Source organism: Chlorocebus sabaeus, chromosome 11 (genome assembly GCF_047675955.1).
Source record: "Chlorocebus sabaeus isolate Y175 chromosome 11, mChlSab1.0.hap1, whole genome shotgun sequence".
In the NCBI taxonomy this organism is placed as follows: Eukaryota; Metazoa; Chordata; class Mammalia; order Primates; family Cercopithecidae; genus Chlorocebus; species Chlorocebus sabaeus.
In genome coordinates this window covers 116927712-116951767 of record NC_132914.1, presented here as the reverse complement: position 1 = coordinate 116951767, position 24056 = coordinate 116927712, and the positions used below count along the sequence as shown (strand labels likewise).

Here is a 24056-nt window from a genome sequence, read left to right as displayed (position 1 = left end):
TCACCCCACAAGTCACCTTGGATTACATAAGTGCTCATTCATAATCCTTATACTTAGCCTTGATTTTTGCTAACACAGAATGTTTTTATACTTTGTCCAAAAGTTTTCAAAATCACTGGCCGTTTCTTCTGGTAAACCCAGTTCTGAGAAACTTGAATGTAAATGTTTTGATTTTAGAAATGCATTTTGGAAAAGGTTGGGCCGTTTGGATCACTTAAAGGGTTTGCCCAAGGGAACAGGAGAGTTCTTTCCTTGGAATTTTTCTCACAAGTTATTTTGACCGAAGCCAGTGTTTTGTGACTCTTCCGAATTTCAGGGTGACTTGCATTGCAGGAGCGATGTTACGGTCATCATTCAGTTTTGGGCCCAGAAAAATTAATGGTGAGAAACTGACATGATGAGTTTCACCTTCCAGAATTCTTTCCACTGAGATTTTCAATTACCCTCTTGTGCTGTCTGAAAGGTTAATTTGAAAACTAGTACCATATCTAATTTGTGTTAGGAGCACATGACTTCTAAAGGACAAATCTATATAAATGATTACCCTTGGCGGAAAACTACATGTAAGCGGTTTATCCTTGTTGTTTAAAGAACATCCCTTTCGGCTCTCCTGTTAGGCCTTAAGGGTCTGTGCATATTGTGTGGTGTGATTTGCATGTGTGTTCCCAGTGGTTTTACTAATGACATATGCTCTACATTGAAACAGTGTTTTGTTTTGTTTTTGTTTTTGTTTTTTCTTTTGAGACAGAGTCTTGCTCTGTCACCCAGACTGGAGTGCAGTGGCGTGATCTCAGCTCACTGCAACCTCTGCCTCCCGGGTCCAAGCGATTCATCTTCCTCAGCCTCCTGAGTAGCTGGGATTACAGGCACCCACCACCATGCCTGGCTAATTTTTGTATTTTTAGTAGAGACGGATATCACCATGTTGGCCATGCTGGTCTCGAATTCCTGACCCCGTGATCTGCCCGCCTCAGCCTCCCTAAGTGCTGAGATTACAGGCATGAGCCACCACACCCAGCCAAAACAGTTTTAAGGTTTAATTTTTTTTCTTCCTCGTCTTCACCCCACACTTCTCGCCTTTGCCTACTTGGTGCCTCATTCTGGGTCCATCTTTCTACTCCCCTCGTCTCTAGGTCTGTAGGTCTTTTCTTTTTCTTTTATTTTTTTAATTTTTGAGATGGAGTCTTGCCCTGTTACCCAGGCTAGAGTGCAGTGGCGTGATCTCGGCTCACTGCAACCTCTGCCTCCCAGGTTCAAGCGATTCTCCTGCCTCAGCCTGCTGAGTAGCTGGGACTTTAGGCCCGCACCACCACACCCAGCTAATTTTTATATTTTTAGTAGAGACAGGATTTCACCATGTTGACCAGGCTGGTTTTGAACTCCTGACCTCAGGTGATCCACCCACCTTGGCCTCCCAAAGTTTTGGGATTACAGATGTGAGCCACCTTGCCCGGCCAGGTCTTTTTTTGCCAATCTCTCTTCACTGTGCATCTTCCCTGTGTGGTTAATACTCTTTCATCCTCACTGCCTGTCTATTCTTTTCGGAGTTCTAAAGTTCACTTTGATTCCATTGCCTGCTCTTTAGGAGTACCAGGCTCAAGTGGAAGAAATGAGGTTGATGATGAATCAGTTGGAAGAGGACCTTGTCTCAGCAAGAAGACGGAGTGATCTCTACGAATCTGAGCTGAGAGAGTCTCGGCTCGCTGCTGAAGAATTCAAGCGGAAAGCGACAGAATGTCAGCATAAACTGTTGAAGGTAGTCAGCCACCCTCCAGGAGGGTGCTTTTTGGGTAAAATCATACATGATCTTAGCAAGAAAAAGGAGAACCTAGTTTAATGAGAAACAACCTAGTTTGAGAAATAGTAGGATACCTTGGAAAACCCTTGGTCTTTATTTACAGAAGATAACATTCTTATTTACTATTATCATCTTGGTCACAGAGACCAAGTAGTCTACACGACTTTTAGGTTGTTGAGGTTTCCCAATATGTTGTATCTTTTTAATTACAGGCTAAGGATCAAGGGAAGCCTGAAGTGGGAGAATATACGAAACTGGAGAAGGTATACTTTCCATGATTGGTTTTGCTATTAATATTTTGGGTAGATAACATTTTTCATGTTATTATCAGTGGCCCATCATTGATGAAGAGTATTCTTAATGAATAGAGACCTCTCTTCGAGGCTTATTTTGATAGTCCACCTTTGGGTGACAACATTTAACTGTGGCTCTAAAAGAGGTAAAAGGCAGCTCATTTTTGTCATGCCTGCCCACAGCAACAAACCCAGACACTTAGTAAAACATACATGAAAATTGTTATTGTCTTAAAGCACTGAGCGACTTTCTCTTTTTGCCATTCGTGTGTTGCTGGTCCTACGTACATCGTCAACATGGAGCTTTGCACTGGGACAAAGTCTTCCCTGAGAGGCCACTGTTCTTCCTCTTCCTTAGTAGGTTCTGGAAACCCAAAGAAAAAGACCCCATAGAAACCTCAAGAGAATAGGACTGCAATGAATGTAGCAAGATGTTAATGCTGATTTGCCTTTTGCTTTATTTCCTGGAATTTTAATTATAGATCAATGCTGAGCAGCAGCTCAAAATTCAGGAGCTCCAAGAGAAACTGGAGAAGGTAAGCCCGAGGTGATTTTTCAGGAACTTACCCCCCCACCCCACCTCCTTTCCAAACGTCTTTCTTTGCCTTGTCCCAGAGCACGAAAGATGAAAGAAACAGAATTAGTCACCCAGCACTGAGGAAAATGAAGGGGGAGTGAGCGATTACCTGAAAATATCAGAGTTCTGAATATAGTTTTTCCTTCTGAGATATGTCAGCAGTGTTTATTTTTAAAAACCAAGCTGTGTGAGACTCTCAAGTAAAAGTTCTAATTATACTACGACAGAACCCAAGAGGCCTGCATCTCTCGCCTCAGGGGGCCTGGCACCTCATTTATGCACATTTGTAGGAGAAGCAGTTCCCCACCCAGACTGCTTTCCGCCAGCAGGAGGCCTGCCCTGCAGAAGACTGGAGGAGCCTTGGGGTTGTCACGTGATTGGGAAGGGGCGTGAGTTTGGTTTATAGCATCCTGCAAAGTTTGTGCTAATGGCCCTCCTTTTATTTAATTGTTTAATTATTTAAGTAAAAAAATTTTTTTTGAGATGGAGTCTTGCTCTGTTGCCCAGGCTGGAGTGCAGTGGTACGATCTTGGCTCACTGCAACCTCTGCCTCCCAGGTTCAAGGGATCCTCCTGCCTCAGCCCCCAGAATAGCTGGGATTATAGGCATGCGCCACCACACCCAGCTAATTTTTGTGTTTTTAGTAGACACAGGGTTTCACCATGTTGGTCAGGCTGGTCTCGAACTCCTGACCTCAGGTGATCTGCGTGCCTTGGCCTCCCAAAGTGCTGGGATTATAGGCACGAGCCACTGTGCCTGGCCAACTTATTTAACTTTTTTGAGATAGGGTCTCACTCTGTCACCCAGGTTGGAGTGCAGGGCATGATCATGACTCACTGCAGCCTTGACTTCACAGGCTCAGGTGATCCTCCCACCTATGCCTCCAGAGTAGCTGGGACCACAGGTGTGCACCACTATACCCAGCTGATTTTCTGTATTTTCTGTAGAGATAGGATTTTGCCATGGTGCCTAGGCTGGTCTCAAACACCTGGACTCAAGTGATCCACCTGCCATTGCTTCCCAAGATGCTGGGATTACAGGCATGAACCACTGTACCTGACCATTTTATCTTGTTTTTAAAATTTTTATTAATTTTTTCCCTAGCTTCATTAAGGTATAGTTGGCAAATAATAATGGCATAAACTTATGGTATGCAACGTGATGTATACACACACACACACACACACACACACACACACACACACATTGTGAAGTGATTAAGTCAAGCCAGCTGACAGATCCATCACCTCACATTCTTCTTATGTTTTTTGTGGTGAGAACATTTAAGAGTAATTTTCAAGCCCTTCCTTTAGTTGAACACTGGAAATGCTTAATGGAAGGGCCAGAATGAATGTGGCTGTGGAACATACCTTTGGCATTGAGAATGTTTGTGAATGTGTTTGCTGGCTTGGTTTAATAGAGCTCCTCCTCCTCCTCCTTTATTAAAATTGTGGTAAAAAACCCACATAACGTTAAATTACCATCTTAACCATTTTTAAGTGTACAGTTCAGTTGTGCTAAGTTTATTACCATTATGGGCAGTGGATCTCTGGAACGTTTTTGTCTTGTTACACTGAAACTCTGTAACCACCAAATATGAATTCCTCTCATCCCCCCCACCTTTCTACTTTCTGTTTCTATGATTTTGACTACTTTATGTACCTCATATAACTGGAATCATACAGTGTTTGTCCTTTTGTGATTGGCTTATTTCATTTAGCATAATGTCCTAAAGTTGCATTCATGTGGTAGCATGTATCAGAATTTCCTTTCTTCTTAAGGTGGAATCATATTCTAGTTTATAGATAATACTGCTTTTTGCTTATCCACTGTTTGCCCCCTGCTTCCTTATTCTTGAACTCTCTAATAAAAGCCCTCATGGCCCTCTTTAGCCAGAAGCTTGTGAGAGGATGCACGTCTCCATCTAGAACTGTGCTCTCCAATCAAAGTGTGAGGGAGCCACAAATATTACTCACAGGTGTAATTTAAAATTTTCCAGTAGCCACATTTAAAAACAGCAAAAACAGGCCAGGCCTGGTGGCTCACGCCTATAATCCCAGCACTTTGGGAGGCTGAGGTGGGCAGATCACCTGAGGTCAGGAGTTCGAGACCAGCCTGACCAACATGGTGAAACCCTGTCTCTACTAAAAATACAAAATTAGCTGGACGTGGTGGCGCATGCCTGTAATCCTATCTACTTGGGAGGCTGAGGCAGGAGAATCACTTGAACCTCAGGAGGCGGAGGTTGCGGCTAGCTGAGATTGCGCCATTGCACTCCAGCCTGGGCAACAAGAGCAAAACTCTGTCTCAAAAAAAAAAAAAAAAAACCAAAACAAACAAACAATAAAAACAGCAAAAACAGGCGAAGTCATTTGAATGATATATTTGTTTTAACCCAGTATATCTCAATATTTCCCATAGAAAAATTAACAAATGAGATAATTAAAATAAGGAGAAAATTAATGCTTCAAGGCAAATACATTGATATCTGGGTAGATCAGTCCATTTAGATCTTTCTTTTTCCATTCACTATCTTGCATCGAATCGAAGATGCTAATGATTGTCAGATACACCATTATCTTACATACCCCAAGAAAGAAAAATGCATCAATTTTAATTGTAGGATACATTTCAAATTCAGTGATGTTAAAAAATGTGCACCTTAGAATAATGAAATACAGAATTAAATGATTGTGTATTTGTTTTGACAAATGGTAAACTCAGTATTACCTGCTTTTTTTATTTAGGACACTGTGACTATCTTTTTTTTTTTTTTAGATGATACTTTAAGTTCTGGGATACATGTGCAGAATGTACTGTCACCATCTTTTTACATGAATAAATTTGGCCACTTATCTCCTTTTCCTCCTCTCTTCCTAGGCTGTAAAAGCCAGCACCGAGGCCACTGAGCTGCTGCAGAATATCCGCCAGGCAAAGGAGCGAGCCGAGAGGGAGCTGGAGAAGCTGCAGAACCGAGAGGATTCTTCTGAAGGCATCAGAAAGAAGCTGGTGGAAGCCGAGGTGAGCAGGGAACCTCCAGCCCAGGCCCCAGCGGCCTCGGCCTTTGGCTGTGCCCAAGGAAAGAAACTGCCAGACCGTCCCTTGCTTATGTTTGACCAAGCTGCTTTCCCTTCTGAAGATCCCTTTGAAACCTGAGAGGCTGGGAATCATTTCCCCCCAGGGGAAAGAAAGATTTGTCAGAGCAGCTTCAAGTAGAAAGATGTCTTCATAGAAGCTTTTTCTTTCTGTTTATTTTCCTCTGACCTACTCACTAATCTGGGACAATTTTTATTTTTATAGGTTAACCGAAGCTCCATCACTGGGTTTTTCTTTCTCTTCCCTCTGTTTTTTCCTCGTCTCTCCCCTCTGTGATATTAATAGCATATTAATTTTCAAGACTTCACCTATTACCTGCGTGTCAATGACTCTCAGATCTATATTTTTGGGCCTCTTCTCTACTTTAAATTCTTTGTTGTTGTTGTTGTTGTTGTTGTTGAAATCATTTGTATAATTTTACCAGAACCACATGAGTGCCTTTTCATTGTAAAAAACTTAGTACAGTAGAATACAGGATAAAAAGCGATTCTTCGCCTTTACTTATATCTGCCTCCTCTGCCCCTTGGTGTTTGTCCCACAGAAGGGGCATGCCATAGTTGATTTCACCCTCCTCCTATTGCTGGGTCTTTTGCTTTTCCCTGTTACATTCTTGGTGTGAACCTCCTGGTACATGTCTCTTTCGGGCCATCCTCACCCACATTTGTCTGCATATCCCCCAGCTCCTCTAAATTCCAACTGAGTGTCTGAATGGTGCATCAGATTTAGAATGAACTCAGTCTCTTCCCCAGCAAGCTTGGTTTCCCTTCTCACTTTCCTCATGCCAAGCAGAGCCACCATCATTCATCTGGTCATTCCAGGCTTCAAACCTTGGTGTCCTTTCATTTTCTCTGGACCCTGCTATTCAGTGAGTCCCTCCGTCCTATAAATGCAACCATACATCTCCTGTTCATCTCCTGCTTCCCATTTCTGTAGCCCTCCTTGTAGTCTAAGCCCTCCCCTCTTAGCTGAGCAAATCTAATAATTTCTCGGCCATCTGCCTCCAGCTTCTCCTTCCTTCCAGCTAGTTCCCACAGTGAAAGATTCATGGACCTCAAGAACCAGATTTCTCAGAATTCCCTGCCCCATCCCAAACCTTTCAGGGTTCCGTAATGCCCAGATGTACCCCTGAGCCTGGTACCTGAAACCCTCAACCTTTGACCTTTCTGCTTTTCACCTGCCCTTCCCCTGAACACGTGCTGTGCTGTAGCCATTCCAGGCTTCGCTTGGGGCCCAAACTGGCTCTTGACCACTGCTGTGTTTCTGCTAGTGTGTCTCCTTTTGTCTGAAACATTTCCCCCTCCTCTCCTGTCCTTCCTACTGCAAAACACCATATACCACCCCACTCCAGAGCTCACACCTCTCTGATGTCTCTGCTCAACTGTCCAATTAAAAGTCCTCTGTCCTGCCTGCAACCTCCTGCGGCACTTTGTACCTCTTTGCTTTATGGTTCTTCCTCATCTTAACCTATATTATGATTATTTATGTTTATCTTATCTCCTCCAAGGGCAGGAATGATGCCATCTTCCTCTGTATTTTCCGTGATGCCTAGCGTGGCACTTTGCAGATAGTAGGTGCTTGGTAAATATTTGAATGAATGAATGCACTCTTGTAACCTACACAACTGAGTACCTGGATTATAGAGTCTTATTTTCTCTACTGTTGCTTCGGGTGCCTGAGGCTTTTCTTCCTGACTCGAGTGTATGCTTCTTGAGGGCTCTTTCCCTCAGTGCAGGTGTTATGCCCATAGCGGTTACTCCATTAAAACTCTCTGATTGATTCATGATCTACAGGAACGTCGCCATTCTCTGGAGAACAAGGTAAAGAGACTAGAGACCATGGAGCGTAGAGAAAACAGACTGAAGGATGACATCCAGACAAAATCCCAACAGATCCAGCAGATGGCTGATAAAATTCTGGTGAGCAGGAATGAAAGTTGCAAAGTTAAAAGATAACAGGTTAGAGGTTGCAAAGGGAAGGGGGTTAGAAGAAGAATTAACCGCCACAATAAGGGAGGTATCTCCAAGTAGATGAATTAAGTGAGGTGGTTTCAGCATATACCACATCGTAGAGTAGTATGAATAACCAAATAACGGACATTTCAGCACTGGTAACAGATCCGTAAATATCATTTTTTTGCTCTTTTTGCTACAGCCTGGCTTTTTTTTTTTTCTAAAGTAGAACGTGCATCTATCATTTTCAGTACATTTTTATAGGAGTGTTGACATATTTCTATCAGCAGAGCTTTGAATAGCCGTCAACTTTGCAATGACAATTTAAAAAGCTGTAGGGGTTTAGAACTTTAAGACCGAAATTCAGATTCTTGCTTTTAGAGAAGAAAGCAATTAGTCATACAGAATTGTTTTGCTAGGAGTAGTATTTGTCATAGATCCATGTTCACCCACTCACTTTCTCTGCTACAGTTGGTTATTATTATTATTATTTTTTCAATTTCCTTAGATGTAGCAGGTCTTTTTTTAGGGTCTGTAGTCATCCTGATTCTGTCTCAGGCTCTGATGACCAAATTAACTTGATCAAGGAAGACTCGGGTGGTACTTGCAGATGTGTTGACGTTTTGCCCCTGCCAGGGTGGAAGACAGCACCTCCTTTGAAGGGCTCTCCTTGGACCTCAGTCCCACAGCCAGAAATTTGACATCATGTTTGAGACTCAAGGATGACTTGGAGTCCATTCCTATCCCACCTGGGGAGAGACTCTGAAGTCATTGGTCATTCCTCTCCAACCTAAGGAGGCAAGGTGGTGAGCAGGGTACTTCATCTCTCTCTCTTCACATCACTTCTGGGAAATGAGTCACCAGCAACTGTTGGAATTCCAGAGTGGCCAACTTATAGGTCTATACTTAATACCAAATCAAACTGTTTACAACTTTACATTTCTGTTTGTGTATACTTATAAATATATGGATGTTCTCGAATCAACAGGTAAAAGAAAAATGGGTTAAATTGTTTTGCTATGACACCCAGTCTTTGTATATATGTCTGCACACAAAGACAGATGTGACTGTTAGTCTGCCCTTTCTGTTCTCTTGTTCCGTCATCAAAGTTTCTATTGGCTATTGTCAAGTGTTTGAATTTTATCATGAATATAAAATCAGATCCCGCTGAGATCCCACCGCTGCTATCCCTTGCTTGGTATAAACAAAGTGGTTAACTCTCTTGTGGTTGCAAAGTGTTTCTCTGTTTAATGGTGATGTGTTCATTCATTCATTCAACAAATATTTAATGAGCTTCTACTATGTGCCAGGCACTGTTCTAGGAGCTGGAAATTTAGCAGCAAACAACAGTATTTGCATAACAGGACTGAAGAGTTGATCCAATACATCTAGAAAATATCTGTTTAAAAAATGACAACAACAACAAAAAATGCCAAACCACCAAGAAGTCAGATTTATAGAAGATCTGCTCTTCCTAAGGTTCACTTACAATTAAAATGGAGGAGTAGAGAGTTCTGCATTCTTGGATTATGTGTTATAAACTCCCGTTCACAAATAGACCAGAAATTTGGTCTTAAAGTTGTCAGTGTCAGATACCTGAGTTTTTTTTTTTCCATCTAATTTTAGATTCTGATTTCCATTCCTGTGCTATCTTATGAAGACTGAAACTGGAAAAAAAATTAAAAAGATGATTATCAAATGATTTCTAACATAAAGGAAAAATAAGCAGATTTCTTTGTCCGAGTGTATCTTGCCACCTGCCGGAGTACCTTTGTGGTTGTGACTTCATTTATTAGAAGGTGCCTTTTGCTCAAGAACCCTGTGCTTAGGCTGCAAAGTATCTAGGACGTGGGCAAAGAGTGGTCCTTAGTACCTTTATGTAATGATGATGACTGAGCATAGATCCCCAAATGTCATTGCCTTTAAAATATTTGCTATTCTGATAAGAACTTTCAAAACAGATAATGGTACACTCATTACAGTAGAGTCTTTGGCCTTAATAAAAGAAGTTATTGCAAGAGATCCTTTAGCCAAGTACATACAGAACCTTTTAAAATATGTTTTTATTAATCCTGTTTATTTTCAACTCTTCAAGATCACATCTGTTGAATTGCAGGAGATCTTGTGCACCTGGTCTTAAGACTGAACTTTAATTGCCCTCAGAGCAAATCCAATGCTTGTAGACTTTAGAATTTCAAAAGCTTAATCACTAACATTTTAAGTGCATGTGAATCTCTAAGTAACTTTTCACCCCCATTTTATGAACATATCCTATATAATTTCCTCATTCTTCAAAACCCTCATAATTGCTTCCACTTCAAATAAAAATTTCATAGTAGTATAAAGAGTTGAAAACTTGGAGTAATGACTCGGTATTAGTAATTAACTGATGGGTCCAGATTCATAAGAATTAATATAGATGCAGCTATCTGTACATTTACAGAATATTTTAGTGAATTGAATGCTGCCTTTTATAAGGTCAGTTTATAAAATATTGGCAAATGAACTGCTATAATTTTCAAGTGAATTACAATTTTGTTTAAAAGCTAGAAACTTGGCCAGGCATGGTGGCTCATGCCTGTAATCCCAGCACTTTGGGAGGCCAAGGCGGGTGGATCACCTGAGGTCAGGAGTTTGAAACCAGCCTGACCAACATGGTGAAACCCTGTCTCTACTAAAAATACAAAAATTAGCCGGGCATGGTGGTGCATGCCTGTAATCCCAGCTACTCGGGAGACTGAGACGTATGAGAATTGCTTGAACCCGGGAGGCGAAGGTTGCAGTGAGCCAAGATCGTGTCAGTGCACTCCAGCCTGGGCAACAAGAGCAAAACTCCGTTTAAAAAAAAAAAAAAAAAAAAAAAAAGCTGGACACTTAATAATAAAAGAATTAAGAGAACATTAAATGTAGGCTATTTATATTACTCCAGATTCTCTTCTAATCTTTAATATGTCTGTGTACATTTTTATGTCATTATCAGTGTATTGTATGTTTATCTTTGTCCCCATTTGCATTGTATCATATGAACATCACGTCACATGCACATCTACAGATAGTCACATACACCACTTGGTGTCAGTTAAAATAATCATTCAAAACTTGAAGTGCTTGGATTGTAACATTAGTTTTCCTTTTTAGCTAGGGTTCTTGAGCAATAATTCTGTTAATGAGGAAAATACAAAGTATTTTTTAAAATCATAATCATATATTAAAATGACTTTTCTCATTTAAGCCTGTCATCACAGTGAAAATGGCCTGAGGTTCAAGATAGTGGTCAGGGCTTTGTCCTGTACTAAACTTTTCAATATTACTTGTTACTCTTATTTCTCTATGCAAAGATGAAGAGCTGCCTTTGTTTGACCTGTCACACTGATGTATTTGTGGTCTCAGGCCTTACAGCCCACCAGCTATGCGTGTATGTGTGTGCGAACACTTGGACTTGGAAAACCCAGGGCCAAGGCACAGTGGTGGTTTCCTTCCCAAGAGCCTTAGGCTAGTAATGGAGGACCAGATGCCTGTTACCTGTGGTACCTGTACCAAAGTCATATTTCCTGTGAATGTCTAATGTGCATTGGCGGTGTCCTGCCCTCTGCACACCTGACTGTTTTTTCTTTTGTGTCTAGGAACTCGAAGAGAAACATCGGGAGGCCCAAGTCTCAGCCCAGCACCTAGAAGTGCACCTGAAACAGAAAGAGCAGCACTACGAGGAAAAGATTAAAGTAAAGACATTTTCTGATCTTCCCTGGCCGTCCTCTTATAGTAGCATGTAGCTCCCAGCTCTTCCTGGGCCCTTGTGGCCACTTCTTGCTAGACCAAAGTTCTGTTTGGGGTGAATACTGTCCTTATTCCATGGTGGGAGATTTCAGAGTGTTACTTACGTGAAGGATTGGAAATCTGAAGTTCCAAAAAAAACCTATTTTTTTTTTTTAAATGTCATCATTTATCTCAATTTCATCTTTAAAATGATTTTTAAACTAATTGTCGTTTAATCCATGATCATTTCTATAATCCTTTTCTTTTTATAATTTTTAATTTTTGTGGGTACATAGTAGGTGTATATATTTATGGGGTACATGAGATGTTTTGATACAGGCCTGCAATGTGAAATAAGCACATCATAGAGAATGGGGTAGCCACTCCCCTCAAGCATTTATCCTTTGAGTTACCAATAATCCAATTACATTCTTTAAGTTATTTTAAAATACACAACTAAGTTACTATTGACTATAGTCACCCTATTGTACTCTCAAATACTAGGTCTTGTTCATTCTATTTTTTTGTGGCCATTGACCATCTCCACCTTTCCTACAACCCCTTCTACGCTTCCCAACCTCTGTTAACCATCCTTCTATACTCTATGTCCGTGAGTTTAATTAAGTTGATTTTTAGGTCCCATAAATAAGTGAGAATATGGGATGTTTGTCTTTCTGTGCCTGGCTTATTTCAGTTAATATAATAATCTCCAGTTCCATCCATGTTGTTGCAAATGACTGGATCTCATTCCTTTTTATGGTTGAATAGTACTCCATTGCTGTATCTGTACCACATTTTCTTTCTTTTTTTTTTCCCTTCAACTTTTAAGTTCTGGGGTACATGTTCAGGATGTGCAGGTTTGTTACACAGGTAAACAACATGTGCCATGGTGATTGGCTGCACAGATCAACCCATCACCTAGGTCTTAAGCCCAGCATGCATTAGCTATTCTTTCTATCTTTCTGATGCTCCCCCCACCCCAGCCCTGCCGACAGGGTTTGTGTTGTTCCCTGCCCTGTGTCCATATACCACATTTTCTTTATCCATTCATCCGCTGATGGACACTTGGGGGGCTCGTTTCCAAATCTTAGCTATTTTAAATAGTACTGCAGCAAACATGGGAGTGCAGATATCTCTTTGATATACTGATTTCCTTTTCTTTCCTTTCCAGCAGTGGGATTGCTGGATTATATGGTAGTTTGATTTTTCTTTGGCTTTTTCTTTAAAATTTTACTTTGCCTTTAATTTTTCTGAGGCTTACTGTATTGTGTCCAAATGTGGATTTCTTGGCTAGGTGTGGTGGCTCATGCCTATAATCCTAGCACTTTGGGACTTTGGGAGGCCGAGACGGGTGAATCACTTGAGTCTAGGAATTTAAGACTAGCCTGGGCAACTTGGTGAGACTCCTGTCTCTACAAAAAATACAAAAACTAGCTGGGTGTGGTGGCACGCACCTGTAGTTCCAGCTACTTGGGAGGCTGGGATGGGAGAATTGCTTGAACTTGGGAGGCGGAGGTTGCAGTGAGCTGAGATTGCACCACTTCACTTCAGCCTGGGGGACAGAGTGAGACCCTGTCTCAAAGAACAAAAAAAAAAAAAAAAAAGTCAATTTCTTTTTACTTATCTTACTCTGCTTGAGATTTACTGGACTTTAAAATATATATATTATTATTATTATTATTTTTTTAGAGACACAGTCTTGCTCAGCGCAGTAGACTCAGGTGATCTTCCCACCTCAGCCACCCAAGTAGCTGGGACTATAGGCAACATGACACCATATCTGGCTATTTAAAAAATGTTTTTTTGTAGAGATGGGGCCTCCTAGGCTTTTGAATAGATTCATATCTTTTTATTTACTCTAGAAAGTTAGTGGTCATTATATCTCAAATATTGTCTCTTCCCCTTCTCTCTTTTCCTTTTAAGAATTTGATTGGGGTTGGGTGCGGTGACTCGCGTCTGTAATCCCAGCACTTGGGTGGCAGAGGCGGGTGGATCACCTGAGGTCAGGAGTTCAAGACCAGCCTGGCCAACATGGTGAAATCCCGCTTCTATTGGGTGGCAGAGGCGGGTGGATCACCTGAAGTCAGGAGTTCAAGACTAGCCTGGCTAACATGGTGAAACCCTGCCTCTACTAAAAATACAAAAATAATTATCTAGGCGTGGTGGCGTGCACCTGTAGTCCCAGCTACTTGGGAGGCTGAGACAGGAGAATCTCTTTTTTTTTTTTTTTTTTTTTTTTTTTGAGACGGAGTCTCACTTCGTCGCCCAGGCTGGAGTGCAGTGGCGCAATCTCGGCTCACTGCAAGCTCCGCCTCCCGGGTTCACGCCATTCTCCTGCCTCAGCCTCCCGAGTAGCTGGGACTACAGGCGCCCACCACTGCGCCCGGCTAATTTTTTCTATTTTTAGTAGAGACGGGGTTTCACCATGGTCTCGATCTCCTGACCTTGTGATCCGCCCGCCTCGGCCTCCCAAAGTGCTGGGATTACAGGAGTGAGCCACCGCGCCCGGCAGGAGAATCTCTTGAACCCAGTGAGGAGAGGTTGCAGTGAGCCGAGATTTCACCACTGCACTCCAGCCTGGGTGACAGAGTGAGACTCTGTCTCAAAAAAGAAAAAAAAAAGAATTTGTTTGGGTATCAGTTAGATCAGCTTCAATTTAGCCTTTTAAAATATTTTCTATTTCTTTGTTTCTTTGTGCTACATTTTGGGTAGGTTCTTCTGACATATTTTCCAATTTGTGAATTCTTTCTTAGCTCTGTCTAATCTGCTGTTCCACTGAGTTTTTTTCTTTTCTTTCTTTTTTTTTTTTTGAGACAGGATCTCACCCAGGCTGGAGTGCAGTGGTGCAGTCATAGCTCACTGCAACCTGGGCTTAAGCAATCCTCCCACCTCAGCCTCCTGAGTAGCTGGGACTATAGGTGCATGCCACCATGCCTGGGTAATTTTAAAATTTTCTGTTGAGTTTTAATTTCGGTTGTTATATTTTTTACTTCTAGACATTCTATTTGGGTCATTCCCAAGTTTGCTAGATTATGTAAAACAATCATCTACTGTTCTGTGCATTCATTTTCAAGCCTAACTTTTCTTTCTTTAAATGTATTGAGCATAGTTATTTTATCATCTGTACCTGACAACTCCACTATATGAAGTATTTGAAGGTCTGTTTCTGCTCTTTTGTTTCTCTTGGTTCTTTGTCATGGTGACTGTTTTATTTTCCTTGGAGAATTATTAATAGAAATTCTTTGAGGCCTTGGATGAAATGTGTGCCCACCTTGGTGGGTGATCAGGGGCTCTCATTGCTGCCTTTTCTTGACCACTGAGGCTATAAAAACTGAAACTCAAGTTCATTTGTTTCAGTAAATACCTCAGGTTAAACCCTTCCTACTTCTCCCTGCTTCTGTTTTACTTAGTTTTTGGTAATTTCTTACTCTCTTGCCAACTTGTAGGTGCTTTTGGGAAAATGTTTTTTATATTTTATTTAGCATTTTTAATCATTTTCAAGAGAAGGGCTGGCCTGACATGTAGCCCACTATGCTGTTAGAAATGGTTGCCACTCCATCAATTTCCTTTTAAAATCATATCACATTTTCATTATGATTTGGATCAAGCCTTTAATTCATTCTTATGTTCTTGAGAATCAGATGCTGTTTATTATATCTTGAATATTGTCACTTCCCCTTTCCAACCAGACATTGAGGGGGGATTTCAATTTTTGTGGTGATCTTGTTATTGATTTGGTTGGTATTCTCAAAGAGTTGAGTGGTCCTTTCTCGGAGAATCTAACATGTACATGCTTACACAGCATCATCACCATCACCACCCTGGCATCTTTTACCCCAGTGTTATTTTTGGTTGTTTTTCAGTAAAAGAAATATAGGAGGCCAGGCACGGTGGTTCACATCTGTAATTTCAGCACTTTGAGGGGCCGGGGTGGGCAGACCACTTGAGTCCAGGAATTCGAGACCAGTCTGTGTAATGAAGTGAGACACCCTTCTCATCTTGTCTACAAAAAATACAAAAATTAGCCGGGCAGGTGGTACACACCTGTAGTCCCAGCTACTTGGGAGGCTGAGGTGGGAGGATCGGTTGTGATCAGGAGGTTGAGGCTGCAGTGAGCCATGGAAAGACATACGGGAAAACAACCCAGAAATGACCCCAAAGTGTTCTCCTGTGACCCCTAGTACTTCAATTTTTAGAAAATTATGAGAATGTACACGGTAGTCCACTGGCATCTTTGCATGATGAAATTAACCTTTGTAAAACATAGTCTACGCTTTGGTGATGATATTGATGTTCCTATCAAAAGCCATATTCTATCTTAAATTGATTTAGATGTCTTTAGTGGAATCTCTTATTTCAAATAAATGTTTTGCTCCCCTTCTCCCCCATACATCTTGTTCATCTTTCTGCCAGTTGAACTCTATGAAAGCTAAGAGAGATCCATATGTTCCTTTATTTATCTGTTTATTGTTTTGAGACAGGTTCTTACTCCATCACCCAGGGTAGAGTGCGGTGGCATGATCATAGCTCAGTGGGACTTCAAACCCCTGGGCTCAAGCAATCCTCCCATCTTATCCTCCTGAGTAGCTGGGATTACAGGTGCACAACACCATGCCCAGCTAGTTACTATTTTTTATACTTTTTGTAGAAATGTGGTCTTGCTGTGTTGCCCAGGCTGGTCTCAGAGTTCTGTCCCCAAGCGATCTCTACCTGTGTCAGCCTCCCAAAGTGCTGTGGTTACAGGCATGAGCCACCATGCCTGGCCTAATGCATACATTCTTGATAGAAGCCTATCCCTTCTAGCTCATACTTACCTCTTATCGGTATCCTTCTTGACCAAAGTTGAGGTCTTATTTTGAGCAGAGCCATCCTGAAAATGTATTTCATTGCTTTAGCACCTCATAAAAAAATAAAGAGCATATGTGGTCTAGATATTATGTGGTCTCTGCTAACTTCTAGATGGAAAGAAATTTGTTTTATAGATCCCGAGGAATGTCAGGGAAAGATCTTTCTTCCCTACTGGAATCTTTATGAAACCATTTCTTTTTAGCCTGTTCTGCTTTGTGTTTCCTGTTCCAGCCTCTATCAGGCCATTTTAGTAATAATTATGATCATACCCTTGATTCTACCCTGTTCTTTCTCGTAATTTTAGAATCATGCTCAGACATCCAAGAGAGTATCGTTTTGAGCTTCTTCTTTTCTCTCATGACCCTGTTCCCACCTTTTGGTCTTCTCTCTCAACTTCCATTCTATTTTTTTTCATCAGTCAGTTCTAGTTTAAAGATCTCTTTGAAATCTGCTCTTTCCTTTCTTTCTCCTGTGGACTCCCTCCCCGCTGACTGGCTCTTTTTAGGGACGATGTCCCCATGAGCTGTGACAGTCCTTTCACAATAGACATTGTGGGAAAGGCAGATTTTAGCCCTATCTGTGACCCCAGCTCTTTCAGCTTTATTCCCAGGATCCTGTTGTCCTTCTTGATGTCGTTGGCGTTCTTTGGAAAAGCAGAATGGAGCCTCTGTGGTGAGAAATGTAGGGCTGTGGTCAAAGGCTCGGGCATGTTATGATGTTGTCTTCTTTTTTCCTTCCTTTTTGCTTGTTGTTTTGGCAACTCGTAGAGCTGTGTGTGCCCCAAAGAACTTTAGATCAGGTTGGCAATTGGTGATACCATTACTGTTTTATGTTTCCTCTTGGGAACAGTAGGTGCTTACAGTGGCATTCTGAGCCCTGAGAACACATGATCTCTCTTCCCCTGGGAAAGGTTTCTTTTCCCAGTGTCTTTTCTTTTCTCCCCCTAGTTGGATCAGAGGAAAGAACCAGGGAAAGAGGCATTTTTTTTCTTTCTTTTATGTTGTCTTTTTAATCTGTTGACCGTCCACTTACGTTATTGGTGGCCACAGTCCTCTTGTCCCTGGTTGTTTCTGAGCATCATCCTTGGTCACATAGACTTCCTCTGTCTTCGGCTTCTCTCCCGCTTGCACACAGCCCAGGAGTATCTAGAATTAATTTGTATAAATTAGGAGTGAGGAATATTCTGAAAACTACGGGTGTATTGGCGAAGAAAAAGTTGTCCCCAGGTAATATCTGCAGATTATAAGAAATTTATTCTCTAGGTCTGGATCTAGAGCAACCTTGTTTCCCCCTCCCTTCTCATTCTGGAGTCTGCCTCATTTTGAGTATATCTCTCTGGTCTTTGGGCTGCTGATTTTAAAATAAATTCTTAGTTCAAGTCAATGTGTTACTTGCCATTGGATGGTAATATTTGACTTTTAAATCTTATCCTGGTTGATAAGCGGACTCCCAGTTTTTGCCTTCTCTTTGCCCCAGAATTTGGAGACCTCGGGCCTCTCTCCTGCTTTTCTCCTCTTTCCTAGGTTTTCTCAAATGTCCCCGTTTAGTCTTCCCTGCTCAGCTTGGCTCCTGAGAACATTTGCTTCTTCTTTTGTTTTTGTAGGTGTTGGACAATCAGATAAAGAAAGACCTGGCCGACAAGGAGACGCTGGAGAACATGATGCAGAGACACGAGGAGGAGGCCCATGAGAAGGGCAAAATTCTCAGCGAACAGAAGGCGGTAGGTAGAAGGAGTTGCCAAGCCAGTGTTCAAAGGAGGGTTTTTGAAATATGCCAAGAATCACACCCCTGATAAGACTCTCTTTCACCTGGTGAAATTACTTCTGTTGAATCCTGTGGAGTTGTTGGTAATAGGATGCTTTCTTTGAAACTGTTTGCTTTCCTAAAAGCAACCAAGGTGGTGGCTGTGGATAGCCCGTTTTGTGTTTTTCAAGAACTCATGCGATTCTACTATCTGCTAAAATACTGTCCTTCTAAATGCCCCTGAGAAAATGGCCAGTGGCTCTTGGTCTTCCTGCATTTTTTTTTTTTTTTTTTTTTTGAGGTGGGGTTTTGCTCCGAAGCCCAGGCTGCAATGTGGTGGTGCAATCATGGCTCACTGCAGCCTCCAACTCCTGGGCTCAAGTGATCCTTCTACCTCAGCTTCCCAAGTAGCTGGGACTACAGGTGCGTGCCCCCATGCTCAGCAAATTTTTAAGTTTTCTGTAGAGACAAGATCTTGCTGTGTTGCCCAGGCTGGTCTCAAACTTCTGGCCTCAAGCAATCCTCCTATCTTGGTCTCCCAAAGTGCTGGGATTATAGGCCACCACTCCTTGCCCTACACTTCTGTTCTTTTTACTTGCCTGTTTATCTCTTTTCTAATCCACATAGGCAGTTGTTTCAGAAACTTGTTGCCCCTAAGGTTTACCTGTGGTGCTTATCTGTCTGCACCCCACCAAGACTTACCATATCAGAATCTTTTTTTTTTTTTTTCTTGAGATGGAGTCACCCAGGCTAGAGTTCAGTGGCATGATTTCAGCTCGCTGCAACCTCTGCCTCCCAGGTTCAAGTGATTCTCCTGCCTCAGCCTCCCGAGTAGCTGAGATGACAGGCGTGTGCCACCGCACCCGGCTAATTTTTGTATTTCTAGTAGAGACAGGGTTTCACTATGTTGACCAGGCCAGTCTTGAACTCCTGACCTCAAGTGATCTGCCCACCTCAGCCTCCCAAAGTACTGGGATTACAGGTGTGAGCCACTGCGCCCAACCCCACATCAGGATCTCTGAGGGAAGATCCTAGGATATTAAATTTTTAGTCAGTACCCCCACACCCCAGTTCTTATGATTCATTAAGTTGGGGAAATTTTGTTGCAGAGCAGCTGTCCCCCACCTTTTTAGCACCAGGGACCAGTTTTGTGGAAGACAGTTTTTCCACAGGGGTGGGGGGATGGTTTTGAGATAAAACTGTACCACCTCAGACCATCAGGCATTAAGGCATTAAATTCTTTTTTTGTTTTGTTTGTTTGTTTGTTTTTGAGATGGAGTCTTGCTCTGTCGCACAGGCTGGAGTGCAGTGGCGCGACATCTGCTCACTGCAACCTCCACCTCCTGAGTTCAAGCGACTCTCCTGCCTCAGCCTCCTGAGTAGCTGGAATTACAGGCATGTGCCACTGCACCTGGCTAATTTTTGTATTTTTGGTAAAGACAGCGTTTCTCCATGTTGGCCAGGCTGGTCTCGAATTCCTGACCTCAGGTGACCCGCCTGCCTTGGCCTCCCAAAGTGCTGGAATTACAGGCTAAGCCATTGTGCCCGGCCCGAGGCATTCGATTCTTGTTAGGAGTGCGTAACCTCGATCCCTCGCTTGTGCAGGTCATGATGGGGCTCACACTCCGAGGAGAATCTAATGCCACTGATCCCACAGGAGGTAGGGCTCAGGCAGTAATGCTCACTCACTGGCTGCTCACCTCATGCTGTGCAGACTGGTTCATAACAGGTGGCAGACCAATAATGGGGTACTGGTCTGTGGCCCCCAGGGTTGGAGACCCCTGCTGTGGAGTCTAGAGCAATAGTGGCTGGGTGACAAGGAATCACTCAGAAAATGACAGTCCTCGGAGTGATGATAAATACGAATGTGCAGATTTGAGTTAGAGACTCTTGCAGGCCCAGGTCACATGCAGATGAGATGGGGTTTAACAAGTCTTGATTACTCACAGGATGTTAGGTTCCTGAATACGTCCTTATGTCTGTTTTAAATGCAAGCCACTTAACCAGTGTGGGGAGATTTCATCACTGAAAAAACAACCAAGTACCATCCATTTGAGTGGTACCATCTGTGATCCTCAGAGTACAGACAAGTTGAGAGCCTTGTTAGCTCTAGCCAAATTGCCGTCATTTCAGGTGAAACTTTTACCCTGGCCTGCACTGCCCCTATTACTCCTGTTCTGGTATAACTGTGTGTGAGGTTTCATAGGTGACCTGTGTTTCAGATGATCAATGCTATGGATTCCAAGATCAGATCCCTGGAACAGAGGATTGTGGAACTATCTGAAGCCAATAAACTTGCAGCAAATAGCAGTCTTTTTACCCAAAGGAACATGTAAGTATTCAAATTCTAATTGCCTACGTTATTATACTTTGGTCTTCTCTCCTGTGGCATAAACTGCCTTCTTCTGTCTGATGGAGCTGGAGTGGATTGAATGACTTCTGTAGCTCAGCCCAGCCCTCGGATATGTCATTTTGACCCATCTTAAGTGGTCTCACTCTGCCACTTTTGAGTCGGGTTTTCTTAAATGCCTTCAATTACCATCACATTATAGAGTGTTTTGCTCTCTCTAATGAGGTTATTTATAATTTGCTTGTGGAAAGCTGAGTTCTTGTTCCCCAGACTTGCGTCCTGTAATTAGTAAGAGGTGAAATTGTGTGTGTCCAGTTGGGCCATCCATTTAGTTGTCACTAGGTTAGACTCTTGGGAAGGAAGTTTGCGGTTCAGCAAGGACTGTGTTCCAGGAGCACTTTGATCTGAATCCTTTTCCCCGAAGAATTACAATCTCCAGGACTTTTTGTCCCCCTTGGGTTTCTCTCTTCAGGGATCTCCCAAAATAGTCCCATCTTAATCTAAACCAGCTTAGTAGGCTGTGTTTTGGGTCTTTGAGTCGTTCTAGTTTTTGATACTTCTAAGCAGTTTGCTGGAGAGGTGAGGAAGATCTACAGAGAACTAGAAGGAATACCACTCTTTCTCCTTGTTGCTCCTTTTTCTCCAGGGCCTGCCTTCATGAGTTACTGCGGTGCCCTTGTACAGTAATCTAAGGAGGCCCCCTTCTGTCCCTACATAGACTCGAAGAAATAAACAGGCCTGTCAAAGGAGTGAAATGTTAGTATCTCTTGCATCCCCCTGGACATTACTCAATCCCATATGTGAGGGACTGACACTGAGTGGTGATGAGTAAATGGTCCCCACGTTCGTCATGCCAGGATCGTGCTTATGAGGACAGATCAGGAGACAGCTAACCCAGGAAGGCCCTAGTCCACTTAGTGAGGACACATGTCTCACTCCGTGTCCATCTACCTTCCGCGGAAACAGGCTCAACTCTAACGAGACTGTGATTTTGTTTGGATCCTCCCACCACCCCCACTAGGAAGGCTCAAGAAGAGATGATTTCTGAACTCAGGCAACAGAAATTTTACCTGGAGACCCAGGCTGGGAAATTGGAGGCCCAGAACCGAAAGCTGGAGGAGCAGCTGGAGAAGATCAGCCACCAAGACCACAGTGACAAGAATCGGCTGCTGGAACTGGAGACAAGACTGCGGGAGGTGAGAGCGGGGGTGATCTCCTGGGAGGATTTGCTGGGCAGTTCGGGCTCTGAACAAGCCAGCTTTCAAGCACAAATCAATATGTATACAAGAGACATTGTGCTTGGTGGTTAAGGGGGCAGACTTGAGGCAGGAAAAGGGTCTGGAGGCAAGGAACCTAAGGCCAATTCATGCTGAATCAAGGAAAAACACCAAGCTTTAGGGGCAGGGAATCTGAGGCCCTTGTGCTAACCTCTTTTTTTTTTTTTTTTTTTTTTTTTTTGGTGAGAGAGAGAGTCGTGCTCTGTTGTCCAGGCTGGAGTGCAGTGGTGCAATCTTGGTTCACTTCAGCCTCTGCCTACCGGGTTCAAGTAATTCTCGTGCCTCAGCTTCTCGAGTAACTGGGACTACAGGCTCCTGGCACCACACTCAGCCAATTTTTGTAGAGACAGGGTTTTGCCATGTTGGCCAGGTTGGTCTTGAACTCCTGATCTCAAGTGATCCACCCGCCTCAGCTTCCCAAAGTGTCGGAGTTACAGGTGTGAGCCACTGCACCTGGCCAATTTGTGCTAGCTTTCTAAAAGAGAAGACACCAGGGTCTGCAGGCAGGGAACCCAAGGCCCATTCCTGCTGACTTCGCAGAGCTGGATCAAAAGGAAAACACTTGGGGCTAGGGGCAGGCAACCTAAGGCCAATTAATGCAAACTTCCTAAAGCTGAACCAAAAGGAAAATCCGAGCCCCCACCCCATCTCCCCACGCCCCAGTAGCAAAAGATGGAAGAGGCTCCTCTCCCTGCAATGCTCTCCTTTCCACCATTGCTCAGATGGAAAGGGAGAGCACCTTGGATGGGCCAAGGAGGGAGTATCCCTTCGTCTGCATAGGGCGCCAGTTCACCTCAGCCTTTAATTAGCCACAGACCAAATCCTTTATTCAGATAAGGAGTAACCAGTAGGAACCCCAAAAGGAGTACTTAAAACCCAGAAAACTTTGTAACTGGGTCCTGAGCCACTTGCTGGGGCCGCTCCCACCCTGCTGAGTGCTTTCTTGCTTTCATAGATACCTGTTTTCGCTGCTTCATGCCTGTGTTTCGTTCCTTTGTTGCTTTGTGCATTTTGTCCAATTCTTTGTTCAAAATAGACAAATTAGACCCCAGGCCCTCCTTCTGGTAACAGACTGGGCCATGGGGATCTGGGTTAGAATTCTACCTCAACTTCTTACTGGTTTTGTGACCTCTTACTAGTTCTGCAAGCTGCCTCATCTCTGCTGGGCTTCAGTTTCCTCATCTGTAAAATGTCAGTGATAATGTATCTCCTTTATAGGGTCCAGTGGGGAGTGTGTCAATTTGTGCCTCTGTCAAATGGGAACAGGGCAATTCCTCCTTTATCAAGACGTAATGACAGCCCCGTGACCTAGTCAGAGCTTAGCCGTGGTGGCCCAGTGCTGGTGGCAGAGGTCTGTCTCAAGTGACAGTGGGAGATTAAAAGACAAAACCAAATTCAGGTGTGATTGATGAAAGGTAGCTCTCTTCAAAAGAACCAGGAAGCTGGGAAGAGTGACCAGGTTCTGGGAAGGAAAATATAACAAACTGGGTTGTAGACATGTTGAGGTTGATGGAAGCCATAAGGTTACATTTATGTAGTCACTGTGTATTTGTCAAATGCCTGCTGTGTGCTGATTTGTAGCCTGGGTCTACAGTGGTGACAAGACAGACCTGTTCCTGACATGAGGGCTTTCAACCTAGTGGCAGGGTTTGCTGGCACCAGGAGAGACACAGCTGGAGTTCAGGAGAGTGGTTGTTGGAAGCTGGACACCCAGGCTGGGAGGGAAGACAGAGTGTCTCATGTAAAATAGTTGCTCAAATATTTGTGATGGAGTTCTTCAAAAAGCAGATGATCTTTCTTAAGGAAGGTCGTGTTAAGCAGACAGTGGTCTGAGGTCTAAGCCTTGGGTAATACTCATGTTTATGCATGTCTTTATTTGTCTTGGAGTATTAAAATGAAGTCATTTCTCCAAGGGACAGTAAAAATGTGTTATCTCATGTTTTTTAGGGGTTGTCAAGGTGTGGACTCCTCTATTAGGGTCAGCTGGAGTGTCTGGTTTTATTTTTCATTTTTTGTAGTGATGGGGTCTTGCTATGTTGCCCAGGCTGGTCTTGGGCTCCTGACTTTTATTTATTTATTTATTTATTTATTTATTTATTTACTTTTCTTTTATTATTTCTTAGGTCAGGATATCTCAGAAGGAGGACGCCTGACTTTAAGCAGTCCTCCCTCCTTGGCCTCCAAAGTGCTGGGATTACAGGCATGAGCCTGAAGCCTTAGGCGACGGTTCAACTTTTATTATCCAGGCTATACTTTTACTCTTCTGTAAGTTTAACAGCAAGATCACGGGAGAGTTGCCCTTAAGGTTGTGAGTCTAAACAATCCAGATGGACTTCTCTAGCTTGGGGGCCTTGACTGGCTGTCTCTTGCCT

The 24056-nt window shown here is 43.0% G+C and overlaps 1 protein-coding gene across 5 annotated transcripts in view; it reads left to right on the top strand.

The window, feature by feature from the left end:
• Positions 1-24056, top strand: part of CIT (citron rho-interacting serine/threonine kinase) — a 195000-nt gene that overhangs the window by 101303 nt on the left and 69641 nt on the right. For all 5 annotated transcript variants that reach the window (XM_008004911.3, XM_008004908.3, XM_008004906.3 and 2 more), the window contains 9 exons: positions 1586-1756; positions 2011-2061; positions 2574-2627; positions 5549-5689; positions 7555-7680; positions 11337-11432; positions 17918-18034; positions 20280-20389; positions 21429-21603. In XM_008004911.3, the coding sequence (XP_008003102.2) occupies positions 1586-1756; positions 2011-2061; positions 2574-2627; positions 5549-5689; positions 7555-7680; positions 11337-11432; positions 17918-18034; positions 20280-20389; positions 21429-21603 (1041 nt within the window). The remainder of the gene's footprint in view (positions 1-1585; positions 1757-2010; positions 2062-2573; positions 2628-5548; positions 5690-7554; positions 7681-11336; positions 11433-17917; positions 18035-20279; positions 20390-21428; positions 21604-24056) is intronic.